A 16,017-nucleotide genomic window follows, 5' to 3' on the forward strand; every position below is an offset into this window, starting at 1 on the left:
GCTAGTGTATCACTTAGCACATAGTTGGCCCTCCTAACTAGTTAGCATTCTGTAACAGTGCAGAATACAGAGCTCTAGGACAGGGAAAGAAGTAGGATTTGGAAGGCCTGAAACCATGCACACATTCAAAGATAATTACCAGGACAGCAGAGGGAGCTCTTGCAGAAAAGTCTTTGGGGCCAGGTAATTTACATTATTTAACCCAAGAGCCAGAAAGGATTTGGGGAGATGCGAGCTGGGTTCTGAATCCAAAGGGAACTTTGAAACTTCTAAGAAGCCAGACTTAGCAGATTATAATTTGAATCTTCTTTGAATTTGTGTGAGTAGCCTGGAATAGGTATCTAAGACAGATATATTTTAATAAACATATTTATAGTTTTCTAGGAGAGACATCACCCTAAAATTGAAAGGGGCAGTTTATAAAATAACCAACACAATATCCCAAAGCAAATATTTTATTGACTGTAAGCAATGTTGTATGCTCATGCAAATGTTACCAGTAAGATGTTATTCATTGGCATTTTTGTGCATGGGTGGCTGGATGCAGACAAGGGAATTTTAGGAAGCCCTGCATCCCTGGAACCTTTCTTTTCTACTTGAGTGTTTTTCTTTTTTCTTTTCTTTTTTTTTTAAGTTTTGCAGACCACCATATACTCTGGATTTGGTCTCATTTTTCCGTGCTCTAAAATCAACTTTTTTTTTTTGGAGAGGAAGTTTTGCTCTTGTTGCCCAGGCTGGAGTGCAGTGGCATGATCTCGGCTCACCACAACCTCTGCTTCTCGGGTTCAAGCTATTCTCCTGCGTCAACCTCCCGAGTAACTGGGATTACAGGCATACGTCACCATGCCCAGGTAATTTTGTATTTTTTGTAGGGACAGGGTTTCTCCATGTTGGTCAGGCTGGTCTCGAACTCCCAACCTCAGGTGATCCACCTGCCTTGGCCTCCCAAAGTGCTGGGATTACAGGCATGAGCCACCGTTCCCGGCCAAATCAACTCTTTTACCTTTAGATTATCAAATAACTAGTCCCCCGCCCATGGGTACTGGATTTTGCTACCTTTTAGGGCTATGCTTCACCCATGTTCTGGAAACCCACACAAATAATGGGTATTAGTTTTGACAGTACTTTAGCTTGATCTGCTTTATATACTGTCATTGCCTTTGTCACAATTAGTTAATAGAGTCCACTTTTTTTTTTTTTTTTTTTTGAGAGAGAGATTGAGAAAGGGTCTTACTCTGTCACCCAGGCTGGAGTGCAGTGGCCCGATCTCGGCTCACTGCAGCCTTGACCTCCCAGGCCCAGGTGATCCTCCCACCTCAGCCTTCCAAGTAGCTGGGATTACAGGCGCACACCACCACACCTGGCTAATGTGTGTGTGTGTGTGTGTGTGTGTGTGTGTGTGTAGAGATGGTGTTTCACCATGTTGCCCAGGCTGGTCTCAAACTCCTGGGCTCAAGAGATCCTCTCACCTTGGCTTCACAAATTGCTAGGATTACAGGCATGAGCCACCTCACCTAGCCTAGAGTCCACTTTTGAATGTGTCTTATGACAGCAAAAATTCTTATTCATTATGCTGTACTACTTGCATAAGAACAACTGCATTACAATCATCAGAATGATTTATTCTTTCCTAATTAACATACATCATATCTCTATACAAGCAGAATCATGAAAATATATGGCAATTTGTGGAATAGTTTCCCTTAACCAGCCTTTAAGTAAGGGACTTCCCAGCTTTTTTGATTACTCACCTTTATCACCCCAAATTTTTATCACTCCTAAAATAAGTATTTGTAAACTACATTATTTACCACTGTATTGGTCACATATTATAAAGCATGCACAGGCCAGGTGTGGTGTCTCACGCTAGTAATCCCAGCACTTTGGGAGGCCGAGGCAGCCTGGGCAACATGGTGAAACCCCATCTCTACAAAAAATAAAAGCAAATTAGCCAGGTGTGGTGACTTGTGCCTGCGATCCCAGCTACTGGGGAGGCTGAGGTGGGAGAATTGCTTGAGTCCAGGAGGTCAAGGCTATGCTGAACTACAACTGTGCCACTGCACTCCAGCCTGGGTGACAGAGTGAGACTCTGTCTCAAAGAAAAAATACAAAAATAGAAATAAAGGATGAGAGATTAAATGAACTTTTAAAAATTAATTCTAATATTTATTAATGGTGCAATAACCTTTGCTCTCATTTTGATGAGACCAATGACATGAAGTGTGCTTCATTTAAACAAAATTTTGGTTTATGATACAGCTACTTGAACATCTGATTCTAACTTCTCTTTATTTTTATACTTGATTTTAAAGACTGATGCCTCACAAAGTATATACATTTTAAAATAAAGTATATTGTTTGGATGCACTTACTAAATAATCATACTCATATTACAGTTCCAGGCACCAGTTATGCAAACATTTTATTGCTGTTCCTGAACCTGGTGTCTTTTACATTTTTAACAAATTGAAAAGTTAAAAGGTGAAACATCTTTTAGATAACAAAACTGTACAGTAAGGGAAATATTTCAAACCTACTCTGTATTGTTTATTCTCTATTAAAAAAAACCTTGACATAAAATATTTTAGTGTTTCAATTAATTTAAAGGCTCTTAGTGTCTTGTAGGCATTCTGGGATTGGAAAACATGATTACAAGAAGAAACTTTAGTTACATTTAATACTAAAATGTTTAAAAACATTTTATTGAACTACAATAGACAAATTATATATAAAGTATATAATTTGACAAATTTTGATATCTGTGTACATCCATGAAACTATCACCAGAATCAAGATATTGAACATCTATCACCTCCAGAAATTTCCTTGTGCCATGTTGTAATCCTTCTTTCTTGTCCCTCTGTACTGTTACCCTCCTCACCCCCTGTCAACTCCTGAAACCACTGATTTTGTTTTCTGTCACTATGCATTTTCTAGAGTTTTATATAAATGAAATCATACAGTGTTATTTTTTTGCCTGGCTTGTTTCAGTCAGCATAATCATTTTGAGATTCATTCATGTTGCTGTGTGTATCAGTAGTTCATTCTTCTCTGTTGCTGAATAGTATTCCATTGCATGGGTATACTACAATTTGTTTATTCACTTACCTCTTAGTGGGCATTTGGGTTGTTTCCAGATTTGGGCTATTACCAATAATACTGTTAACATTTCCATGCAAATCTGTGTGGGCATGTGCTTGCTTCCCCCCCCCACTTTTGAGGCGGAGTCTCACTCTGTTGCCCAGGCTGGAGTGCAGTGGCGTGATTTCAGCTCACTGCAACCTCCACCTCCCAGGTTCAAGTGATTCTCCCGCCTCAGCCTCCCAAGTAGCTGGGATTACAGGCGCCCACCACCACACCCAGCTAATTTTTGTTTTTTGTTCTTTTGAGACGGAGTTTCACTCTTGTTGCCAAGGCTGGAGTGCAGTGGCACAATCTTGGCTCACTGCAACTACCACCTCCTGGGTTCAAGCTATTCTCCTGCCTCAGCCTCCCAAGTAGCTGGGATTACAGGCGCCTGCCGCCACATCTGGCTAATTTTTTGTAGTTTTAGTACAGATGGGGTTTCACCATGTTGATCTGTTGATCGACTGGTTTGAAATTCCTGACCTCAAGCGATCTGCCCACCTTGGCCTCCCAAAGTGCTTGGATTACAGGTGTGAGCCACCGTGTCCGGCCTACATATGCTTTTGCTTTTCTTGGATAAATACCAAAAGTGGAAAGCATGGATCATATGGGAGATATATGTTTAACTTTTTAAGAAACTACTAAGCTGTTTTCTGATACGGCTATACCATTTCACATTCCCATTGTAGTGTATGAGAGTTCCAGTTGCTTCAAATGCCTGCCAACATTTGGTGTATTTGAAATTTTGGTCATTCTAATAAGTGTGTAGTGATATCTCACTGTGGTTTTAGTTTGTATTTCCCTAATGATTAATGATGTTGAGCATGTTTTCTTGTGTTTATTTGCTATTTGTATATCTTCTTTGGTGATATGTTTATTCATATCTTTTGTCTATTTTTAAAATGTGTGTTATTAAAAAAATTGTAGAATTCTGAGAGTTCTTTATATATTCTGGATATAAGTCCTTATCAGATATACTAGTTGCAAATATTTTCTTCCAGTATATGGCTTATCTTTTTATTTTCTAATAAAGTTCTTACAAAGCAGAGGTTTTAAATTTTGACAAAGCCTAATTTATCAAGTTCTGGATCACGCTTTTACGTGTCATGTCAGAAATGCTTGCTTTTTTTTTCATATGGATATCTAGTTTTTCCGGCACTACTTGTTGAAAAGCCTGTCATTTCTCCACTAAACTTCCCTTAACCTTTATTACAAAAATCAAGTGACTGTAAACATAAGGGCTTATTTCCATACTCTCTATTCTGTTCCTTTTATTTATTTGTCTATCTTCATGCCCAATACCACAGTGACTTGATTACTGTGGATTTATAGTGTCTCTTGAAATCAGGTTAAGTTTCAGCTTTGTTCTACCATATGTTTTGAACTTCACAATATATCGTTATTTTTCCTTTAAACTGTCGATTATATTTTAAAAGAGATTTAAATAATAAGAAAAAAACATTTTTACCTACATTGTTACCATTGCATGTGCTCTGTATTTCTTTTTGTAGACCTATATTTCTGTGCAGTACCATTTTCTTTCTGCCTCAAGGACTTCCTTTAACACTTTTTATAGTGCAGGTCTGTTGGTGATTAATTCTTTCAACTTTTGCATGTCTGAAAAAGTCTTTATTTCACCTCTGTTTTTGAATAATATCTTGCTGCGTGTAGAATTCTATCTAGGTCGATCTTTTTTTTTTTTTTTTCTTTTGGTATTTTAGAGAGGTCGTTCTGTCTTTACACTGCATTGTTTCCAATGATAAATTTGCTGTTATCATGATCTTTGTTCATCTGTATATATATAATGTGTCCTTCCCCAAGACCCCAACCCCACCCCACCCCACGACTCTAGCTTCTTTTAAGATTTTCCCATTATTTCTGGTTTTAAGCAATTTATGGTGTGCCACATGGTGTATTTTTCTTTATGTTTCTGGTGCTTAATGTTCATAGAGCTTCTTGGATCCGTGAGTTTATAGTGTTCACCAAATTTGGGCCATTATTTTTGGTGACATCAATGACATGTATAGAAGGTAGCTTGATGTCCTACAGCTCATTAATTCCTTTTTCTTTTTTTTCAATTTTTTTCTTTCTGCGTTCCATTTTGAATAATTTCTATTGCTATGTCTTCAAGTTCTTAACTCTTTTCTACTGTAATGTCCAATTTGCTGTTAATCCCAAGTAGTGTATTTTTCATCTCAGACATTGTACCTTTTATCCGTAGGTTTGATTTGAGTCTTTTTACATCTCCCATGTCCCCTACCTAACTTTTTGGACATATAGAATGTAGTTATAATAACTGCTTTAATGACTTTGTTTACTAATTCTAACATTTGTGTCAGTTCTTGGTCTTTTTGATTGATTTTTCTCATTATTATGGATCATATTTTCTTGCTTTTGTGCATGCCTGTGAGTTTTTTTACTGGGTACCAAATATGACTTTGACCTTGTTGAGTACTGCATATTTTTGTATTACTATAAATATACTTGAGCTCTGGCATGCACTTCAATTACTTAGATACAGAGTGACCCTTTAAGGTTTTGCTGTTTATATTTGTTAGGCAGGACCAGAACAGTGCATAATCTGGGCTGTTTCCCACCACTGAGGCAAGACCCTTCTGAGTCCTTCAGCTCGTGTCCTGTGAATCATGAGGTTTTCCAATTCGGCTGGCGGAAACAGGCACTATTCTTAGCCCTGTGTGAATGACAGGCATTGTTCTTTCGAATCCTTTCAGGTAGTTCTTTCCCTGGCCCAGAGTAATTTCCTCACAGGCATATCATGGGCTAATCACTCCTTTGCTAAATACTTGAGTGAAATCTTCTGCAGGCCTCTGAAGATCTCTTTCTCTTTCTGTGGAGCTCTCTCAGGTCCTCTGTCCTATGAACTCCAGCTACCTGTTTTTTTCCCAGACTCTCAGCTCTGTCTCCAGAACTCAGGGAGTTTACTAGGCTCTACCTGGGTTCTTCCTTTCTGTACCATTATCTGGAAAGTCCCTTAAGACAGTAATCTGGGAAAATCAAAGGGCTCACCTTATTTGTTTCCCGTCTCAGAAATCATAGTCCTTGATTGCCTGATGTTCAGCGATTTGAAAACCATTGTTTCATGTGTTTGGTGCATTTGTTGTTGTTGTTATTGTTTCAGGCAGGGTAGAAGTTCATTCCACCTTGACATTTTATAATCCCCAATTATGACCAATTATAATTTGTAGCCCAATTTAAATTCTCATCTTTTGAAAAAAGTGTAGACACCATCACATTTCTTGACATAGCTAAATCAGTTCTAAATACCCATGTTCAAAAGTATACAGAATCTGGCATGCAGCAGTGTAAATCTCACATCAGTATAAAACTCATTAATCAGTTTCTGTGTAAAACAGTATCATTTTAACAAGAGCAGTTTAATTCAGGCTTCTTGGTTAAACAAATATATTTTGAAAGACTCTGGGTCACTTTCTCGTGTTCAGTGAGGTATAAAATTGTCCATTGTCTTTAGCCTAAACAGCAAAATACTGTTATTATATCACTTTGGCAGGATATGATAATCCATTAGAAGGTATTTGCAAAACCATCATATAATTATTACTTATAACTTTAGAGAAATAATTTAATACCAGTTCAGCCTTTTGGTCCTTGAGCATGGGTCAATATTTAAGAAAATTTTCTGTCATCTATAAGACTGTGAGCATGGTTCCTCACTTCAAAAACAGTGACCTCTGATGAGTGCATTGAAATTAATCACTATAAATTCATCCATGTAACCCAGACTACTTGTACCCCAAAAGCTATTGAAATAAAAAAATTTAAATAACAAAAACAATAGCCTGAAACTTTAACTGATGTCTAGACAGTTTAACTCACAATTCATCTGCATGCTTTAAAAGAAAATAAATGTCATTTTCTAAGAGCTAGTTTAAGTCTGAAAGCACAAATGAACATATACAAACTGACAAAAATAGGTAACACTTAGCATTCTTTGTGTTCTCCTTACTTTAAGCACTTTACATATTTTAAAAACGCATTTAATCTTTATAACAACAAGCCCCAAAGGGTAGGTACAATTTTTATCTTCATTATACAAGTGAGGAAATTGAGGTACTGAGAGCTTTAGTAACTTACCCAAGGTCACACAGCTAGTAAATAGGGAAGTTGGGATTCTAGTTCACGCAGTCTGGCTCGAGTCCAAACTTTTTTGTTGTTTGTTTTATTGACACGGAGTCTTACTCTGTCACCCAGGCTGGAGTGCACTTGCACCATCTTGGCTCACTGCAACTTCCGCCTCCCAGGTTCAAGCCATTCTCTGCCTCAGTGTCCTGAGTAACTGGGACTACAGGCGCCAGCCACCACGCCCGGCTAATTTTTGTTGTTGTTGTTGTTGGTGGTGGTTTTTTGTAGAGACAGGGTTTCACCATGTTGGCCAGGCTGTTCTCGAACCCCTGGCCTCAAGTGATCCACCTGCCTTAGCCTCCCAAAATGCTGGGATTGCAGGTGTGAGCCACCCACCCGGCCCAGAGTCCAAGCTTTTAACCACAGCTCACACACTGCCTCAGGAAAACAAAAACATTTTTCTCTCAGCTCTATTACAGCTCTTCAATTTCCATGGGTTTAAGTTTAAACATGCAAACACAGATAGATTTCTGGATAAAGACATTCACTAAACTTTTGTTGAACTCATACTGTGTGTCACATACTGTGCCAAGCTCCTGGGGCTATGATATCCAGATATAGTACCTACCTTCAAAGAGGTTACATCTGGTAGATGTTTCTAGTTTGAGCATAAGTACAATATATTACCATCTTCACATTTATGTGTGGCCTGCATGCAACACAGCAAAATCTGTTGTATTTGCTGTTCAGGGCAGGGACATTACTTGGTGTTTTCCTAATTCACATCAGTTTTCATTTTGGGAACACCAATTATTATTTTTAATTTGAGTACTATTCTTACGAGGAATTCTGTATTTTTAGTCATCTTTTTAATATTCTAGTATCGTGCCCAAGGTCATATAGCTAAGCTATATGAGAGCTAGGATTTGAACCCAAGTCTGTCTTTCATCACTATTTTCATGATTCTATGCTTCCTGTCAGGTTTTGCCTAGTTTTTCATTTTTAAAATTGGTTTTCAGAATTTGAAATAATTTGAGATAGCTCGCCCATCCCCTTCTTGAAAACCAGTTGTGTTAGTGTTTATTTTCATTCATTGTTATTATTTCTCAATCATTAGGATTAGGATATAGACTGGATATATCCAATTGGATATGGAATTCTACATATGTCCTTTAGATCAAGCTTATTGTGTTGTTCAACTTGTCTACATATTTACTCATTTTTCATCTGTTGTACTATCAGTAATTGAGAGAGGTATGGTAACTTCTAACTTCCCATTTTATGGTAGATTTAGTTTTTCCTTTGGTTTTGTAAGTATTTGCATTAACATATTATCCTCATTTTTTTTTTTTTTTTTTTTTAGCAATAAATAGGTATAATTGCTAAGTAAGCCATCTTTACTTTTTTTTTTTTTTTTTTTTTTTTTTAACATTTTTTATTATACTTTTAAGTTCTGGGATACCAGAATGTGCAGGTTTGTTACATAGGTATACATGTGCCATGGTGGTTTGTTGCACCCATCAACCCATCATCTACATTAGGTATTTCTCCTAATGCTATCCCTCCCCTAGCCCTCCACCCCCCGACAGGCCCCAGTGTGTGACGTTCCCCTCCCTGTGTCCATGTGTTCTCATTGTTCAACTCCCACTTATGAGAGAACATGCGGTGTTTGGTTTTCTGTTCTTGTGTTAGTTTGCTGAGAATGATACAAACCACCTTTTCTAAAATATCTTTTTATGGGCACGGGTCCCACAGGGATGCTATATTAAGATACTTCATCTGAATCTTGACACCTCAGGACTAACACAGAACAAGTTGTCCATCTGAGCTCAGATTCTGACACTCATGTTACCTGAGCCGTGATCTTCTCAACAGATCATCTTGCCTTTTTGATTATACACCTGGGACTGAACGTAATGAAGGGTCTTAAGTTTTGTTGGGCTTTGGTTTCTCTATTAAACCCTAGTAGCCACAAACTGGGAGTATCTGAATAGTCATAGCTTTTCTAACTTCACATCTGTCTGATTTTCTTATTATGACTGTATTTGTGCCTCCATTATTTTCCTGAGTTCTAGTTTTCAAAATATGATGTACTATTTACCATAAAAATATATTGCTTGGTTTATTGCATATGAAAGCTGTATTTTTCTTTCATATTTTCCTTTTTGAATTTCTAGAGAACATTAGATGCCATACTGTGGGGATGGTATTGAGGTAGGAGGCAGGTTTTTTCTCTAAGATGTTAAGGATAGATTTAGTACCATTATGATCTCTTCTTTGACATGTGGGTTATTTAGAAGTGTCTTTTTAAATTTTCAAAAAGTATCATGATAAGAAATTATCATATTTTAAATTGGTTTCTTATTTAATTTCCTCGAAGTCAGAGACTGGTCTGTATGGGAAGGAATTTTTTTAAATTATGGAGACTTGCATTACAGCCTAGTACATGGTCAGTTTGGGGGGTAAATATTCTATATGTGCTTGAAAATAATGTAATTCCTCAGTTGGATATATAAATTTTTCGTATTTCCATTAAATCAAGCTCATTTTGTTGTTCAACTTGTCTATATATTTACTAGTTTTTATCTGTTCGTACCATTCATAATTGCAACAACAAAGAGGTATATGTTAACCTCTCATTTTGATGGTCGATTTTTCGATTTCTCTCTCTTGTTCCTTTGTATATTTAGTGATGTTTTATTAGTGGATGCATGTTTATTCTGTCTATGTAGTGATCTTATCTATCCTTTATAATGCTTTTATTATCTTTTTTACTTTTAGATATTAATGTAGCTACCTCAGCTTTCTTTTGGCTAGCACTTGGTTTATCTTTTCCCATCTTTTTACTTTCAATTTTCCCTTCAATTTATGTTTTAGATGTGTCTCTCATAAATGGCACATAACTGGATTTTTTCCTTTTATCCAGTCTGTTAATCCCTGTATTTCAAAGGGTGAATTTTGCTCATATATGAGTTTCATATTCATTGATATATTTGAACTTGTTTTTACCATTTTACCTTTTGTTTTCTCTTTGTCTCAATTTTTTCTGCACTTACCTTTGTCTTCTTGCCTTTTAATTTTTGTTCTTAATTTGTTTTCTTCTCCTTGTTACTGATTCTGCAAGATCCCATTGCAAACAAGCTGGCTGTTAACAGGGTTAGTGTTGGAAACAACAGCAACCTATGGTGGAAGGTGGGGCTTGGGGTGGGATATGGCTTTTCTGAAAGGAGTCAGATTGGCAAGTGATGGGGAAGAGGAGGCAGGGAGCTGATAGAGTCCATGGCTGATGGTCTTATAAAAATCTTTTTACAAGTATAAGACTAGCATGTCTGATGGGACTTGCGGGAAGGGAAGTGGGAGTGTGAGATGAATGAAGGCTTAAATAGAACCCAAAGGGACTAGGTAAAGGAATTGAACAGGCATAAGTAACAGGATTTATGGGTGACAGTGAGGGTTCAGCTGAGGTTGTAGACCAGGAATTATGTAGAACCTGGGTATGGGAGCAGACAAGGCAGGCTAGAGCATTAGCACAGGTTTGGGATTTTCATGGGCAGTTGTGGCAGAGGGATGAAGGTATACGGATATGGAAGGTACTGGTGAGAGTGGTTCAAATGTTGAGCCATCTGGAATCCAGGATGGGTATGGAGGGAAGATAGATCAGCAGAAGGCAAGTGGACCAAGAGACAACGTGGAGCTCAAGAGACTGTGGTCTTGATAAGGTTGAAGAACAGATACAGCAAGAGTGAGCTGTGGTTGGAAAGTGGGAATTCTTGAATTTAAGATTTCAGAGGGGGCAGTTCTGAAAAAGGCAGACCTTTTTCAACATGGTCAGGTCCATAATGAAAAAGAAAGGGAAGATGTACAATGTTGGTAGTTCCATTTTCTTAAGATACTATCTTCAAGGATCTTCTTACTTCCCTGGATTTTGATATTACTTGGTCTCATTATTATGCCAACATGCCTTTCTCATCACAGTATTCTGCTGCCTCTCCACAGGCACCAGTTTTTTAATCTGCTATGGTTCTCATTTCTAGTGTGCCTGTGCTATCCTTGCTTTTTAGCTGACAGGTAACTGATAATACCTCTTTTATCCAGGAGCCACTGATTTTTTCGCACAGTGTTTCAGCCGTAATCACACATATGGGAATTCATTTCCACAATGCTTTTGATTTGTCTGTTTAGTATTTTATAGTTGCTTTGGTTATAATTCTGCCTAGACTGAGCCTGTAGAGCACCAACTCTAGTGTCAGATTTTCTGGGCTTGAATCCCTGCAATTTCACTTACTTGCTCTTTATTCTTGGGCAAGTTGGCCTAACCTCTTCTGAGTCCTCATCTATACAATGGGGTAATAATAGTCACTCACTCTTGGTGTTGTGACAAGGATTAAATTAGTTAATATATGTAAGGTACTTGTTTGGCATATAGTCAATTCTCAATAAAGGATACTGTTGGGGTGACAATGACAGTGATCGCAATATTGGCAGCATATGCAAAATTACATACCAGATATTGCATTAAGTGCTAGGGCAGATACAGAGGAGAAGATTGAAAAAGTCCTTGTTTTCACGGAGAGTATATATTCTCCTTGGTGATAAGAACTAAGAAGACTTCCTCAAGACTAAGAAAGGGTGTGTGAAAGAGGCTTAACATCTTATAGTTCGATAAAGACCAGGAAATATACAAGTTGAGGAAATATTGCAGGAACCTGTATAGCTTTGCCGTGTTGTTTATTTTCTCCACTGTCTTGTAGGGAATTAGTAAAAAAAGAAAAATAAAAAATAAAAAAGTGAAAGGGGCCTGTTGTGTAGTTTCAAAGGAGAGGAGAGAAGGTAAGTGTGATTCTCATTTCCTTTTTCACTCTCTGTCTACCCTGGGCTCTTTGACTCTCATGACTACCAAATGTATATTTTCAGATACAGTTTTTCTTCCTGAGGTCCAGCCCTGTGTCTCCAACTATTTCCTGGGCCCAGTTACTTGGATATCAAGTATGCAACACTAACTTAATAGGGTTAAAACAAAATTTTTTGCCTTACTTCCAAACCTGTTTCTTTCATTCTATCTCCTGTCGCTATGAGGGCTGTCACTAGCCAGTCAGTTGTTTAATCCAGACATGTGAACTAGGCATCTTTGACTTCACCTTCTTCATCCTCTCTGCTCAGTCAGTCTCCCTATTCTGTCAATTCTACTTCTCAAACCTATTCTGTTTTTTCTTGCTGCCCGGCTAAGGCCTTTATCATTGTACTCCAAACATTGTGATTGGCCCTTTAATACACATTATTTAATTTTTTAAACAACGTTTGAGGTGGGTCGTTTTGTAGATGAGAAACGAAAGGGTCAGAAATAAAATGACTTCTGCTGGGCATGGTGGCTCTGCCTCTAGTTCCAGCTCCTTGGGAGGCTGAGGCAGGAGGATCGCTTGAGCCCAGGAATTTGAGTCCAGGCTGGGCAACATAGTGAAACTCTGTCTCTAAAAATGAAAAATAAAATGAAATGAAAAATAAAATGACTGGTCGAATTATTTAGATTCACAGTTAGTAAATCTAGGTTGTTTTTTGCTGGAGTATTGTAATAATATCTCTGCCTCATTTGCATTGTTTTCTTTTTTGAGATATAAATGGAAGATATGTATAAAAACAAATTAGAACTATATAAAGTAAAAAGTGAAAGTTGCCCCTTCCCAATTCTACTCACCAAGGGAAACCAATGATAGCAGATTTTTTTCTAGACCTTTCTCTTTGCATATACAAATATTTAGATAAATTCTTTATACAAGATCTTTTTTTATTGTCCTACAACTACTTTTTCACTCATGGCCATATTTTTATGTCAATATGTGTGTATCTACTACATTTTTAATAGCAACATAATGTTCCATTATGTGGACGTATTGTTTTATGATTCCTCTGTTAAAAAACTGTTTCTGTTCTTAAAAATAATGTTGCAGTAATAGTCTTGTGCATATAATCTTGCTTGTGCATTTGTATGAATATTTCTATTAGGTAGATTCTTAGAAGTCATATTGCTTGGTTAAGTAGTATACTTATTTTAAATGTATGTACTACCAAATTGTCCTCTGATTTGTCCTCTAAATCGGTCTTTCATATTATAGCTAGAGCAATATAGCTATAATATGTCTTTGTAAAATGAATTTCACCATGTGATTTCCCAGAATCAAAAAGCAACATCAGAGATGTTTGATGGATTTGTATTGTCTATGCAGTAAGTTTTAAGATTAAAAAAAATTTCTTCCAGATAGGATCTTGCTCTGTTGCCCAGGCTAGAGTGGGCCACACGTGATGGTGTGATCTTGGCTCACTGTAATCTCAACCTCACCGGCTCAAACAATCCTCCTACTTCAGCCTCTCGAGTAGCTGGGAATGCAGGTGTGAACTTTCACACCCAGCTGAGTTTTGATTTTTCTTTTTGTAGAGACTGAGTCTCCCTGTGTTGCCCAGGCTGATCTCCCTGTGTTGCCCAAGCGATCCTCCTGCCTCAGCCTTCTGAAGTGCTGGGATTACAGGTGAGAGCCTCCATGCTGAGCCAAAATTCTTAAAATTTTTTTAAAAGTTTTTAAGAGTTATACAGGAAGGGGAGCATCACACACTGGGTCCTATTGTGGGGAGGGGGTAGGGGGAAGGGATAGCATTAGGAGATATACCTAATGTAAATGACGAGTTAATGGATGCAGCACACCAACATGGCACATGTATACATATGTAACAAATCTGCACGTTGTGCACATGTACCCTAGAACTTAAAGTATAATAATAATAAAAAAAAAGAGTTATATAATCTGGGCCCAAACTATCTTTCCTACCATTCTTTCCTACCAGGAAATTTGTCCTCTGATAAGGCAAAATCCACCTCTTCTGTAAAATTTCCCATGTACGCTGCTGTCTTTCCTCTCTCTATGCAAGATAGAATGAGTTACTTTCTTTCCTAAGTTCTCATAGCACTTAATTTATAATCCCTCTGATAGCACTTAATGCGTTGTACTGTATTTATGCTACTCTGTGATTTTCGTAAGGGTAGGAACTGTGCCTTACTCATCTTTGTATCCCCAGCACTTTACAGAATGCCTGTCAGAGTAGTGCTCAACAAGTATTCATGAATTTGGGAAAGATATCCTGGAGGTAGTGCTAGAGTACTAGTATGATAAGAACTTTGAGAGATAGAGTAGGTGATGGAAGTTTTGAAGCATAGCAGAAAGCTGACTGACTCCTGAGAGAATGGAAGCTGGTCAGGAATAGAGAACTGGGCCAAAACTGGCAGGAGCCTTCATGTGCTTTTCTCCTTCACTGCAGAGACCAGTTGCCTGGTTATTTGGGTTAATAGGCTTGAGATTTGAGAACATTTAAAGTATTAAAAATTGGATGATTGAGGACTCACTTGGTGGAGGGGGAGATTGACTCAGCTGTTCTATGTTCTTTCCAGACTAAGATGCATATACTGAATAACCAGTCCTTTTCCCAGAGTCATGAATAACTTTTTCTTTCTGAAAAATCAAGGACTCGTCATTTTCAGGGCATGATTCGGATGGGAGTAGGAAGAGTAAATAGGTCAGATACTTCTACTTTGTCTCTTTAGCTTGGCTCAAGGGGAAAGTAACCTATTGAAAGGGTTTAGGGCTGTGGGCCTATTCTTGAGTAAATCATCTGTGTGAAATTAGTTCTTTTGTCATTTCAGGCAACTCTGGTAGCTCTCCTTGTCTGGTTGTTTTGAAGAAAGAAGAGTAGAAGAAAAAGTTGAATAAATCATGTCGGAGTTACTGGACCTTTCTTTTCTGTCTGAGGAAGAAAAGGATTTGATTCTCAGTGTTCTACAGCGAGATGAGGAGGTCCGGAAGGCAGATGAGAAAAGGATTAAGTAAGAGTTCCCCAAAACGAATAGGGTCCCAGGCCTTTGACCAATGATGTCTGGGCTTTTCCTTATGTCTCCCACCTGACTTTCATAGGAATTTGTATATGTGATGTTTACCACTACATATTGGGTCACGTTGGGCTCTGAGTTTGTTGCTTCCACAGAACCAAATAGTCTTACTCTGTTTACCTTTCAACCCCTCTCCATCCAATCTATGCATATCCCGAATCCACTTATGCTTCTTTTTTGGGTCTTGGCAGGCGATTAAAGAATGAGTTACTGGAGATAAAAAGGAAAGGGGCCAAGAGGGGCAGCCAACACTACAGTGATCGGACCTGTGCCCGGTGCCAGGAGAGCCTGGGCCGTTTGAGTCCCAAAACCAATACTTGTCGGGGTTGTAATCACCTGGTGTGTCGGGACTGCCGCATACAGGAAAGCAATGGTACCTGGAGGTGCAAGGTGTGCGCCAAGGAAATGTGAGTGTCACCTATGGCTGAATAGAGAGGAGATGAGGCCCTGGTTGTGGTGAGAATTTCTTTCCTTAGCCTTTATTAGACAAGAACCATTCTTTATCCATCTATCGTTTTCTTTTATTTCTTCCCAGAGAGTTGAAGAAAGCAACTGGGGACTGGTTTTATGACCAGAAAGTGAATCGTTTTGCTTACCGCACAGGTAGTGAGCTAATCAGGATGTCCCTGCGCCACAAACCTGCAGGTACTGGACCTGTCTAGAGATGGTTCTTGGTATGGAATCCTAGTGTATTCTGACTGGTGGCATCTTAAATCCATGGGCTCAGCCAGTTTGTGGAGAATCAAAGATTGTATTGTCATCCCTTCTGCAAGCATGGTGTACTTCAGGGGATTTGCTATGAGGGTTGTTTCCTTTTTTTCCTACTCATAACCACCACCCTGGCATACTTTTGTTTGTCT

At 38.2% G+C, this 16,017-nt stretch overlaps 1 protein-coding gene across 3 annotated transcripts in view; it reads left to right on the forward strand.

Annotated features, from left to right (window-relative positions):
* Positions 1-16,017, forward strand: part of SYTL4 (synaptotagmin-like 4) — a 55,822-nt gene that overhangs the window by 13,546 nt on the left and 26,259 nt on the right. Inside the window, exons 2-6 of one of the 3 annotated variants that reach the window (XM_011964804.1) lie at positions 11,979-12,057; positions 13,658-13,748; positions 14,915-15,094; positions 15,349-15,564; positions 15,693-15,802. In XM_011964804.1, coding sequence (XP_011820194.1) covers positions 14,985-15,094; positions 15,349-15,564; positions 15,693-15,802 — 436 coding nt within the window. In that variant the 5' untranslated portion in view covers positions 11,979-12,057; positions 13,658-13,748; positions 14,915-14,984. The remainder of the gene's footprint in view (positions 1-11,978; positions 12,058-13,657; positions 13,749-14,914; positions 15,095-15,348; positions 15,565-15,692; positions 15,803-16,017) is intronic. The other 2 variants (XM_011964805.1, XM_011964806.1) reach the window with 2 other exon arrangements.

This window comes from Mandrillus leucophaeus, unplaced genomic scaffold (genome assembly GCF_000951045.1).
Source record: "Mandrillus leucophaeus isolate KB7577 unplaced genomic scaffold, Mleu.le_1.0 Scaffold706, whole genome shotgun sequence".
Taxonomy (NCBI): Eukaryota; Metazoa; Chordata; class Mammalia; order Primates; family Cercopithecidae; genus Mandrillus; species Mandrillus leucophaeus.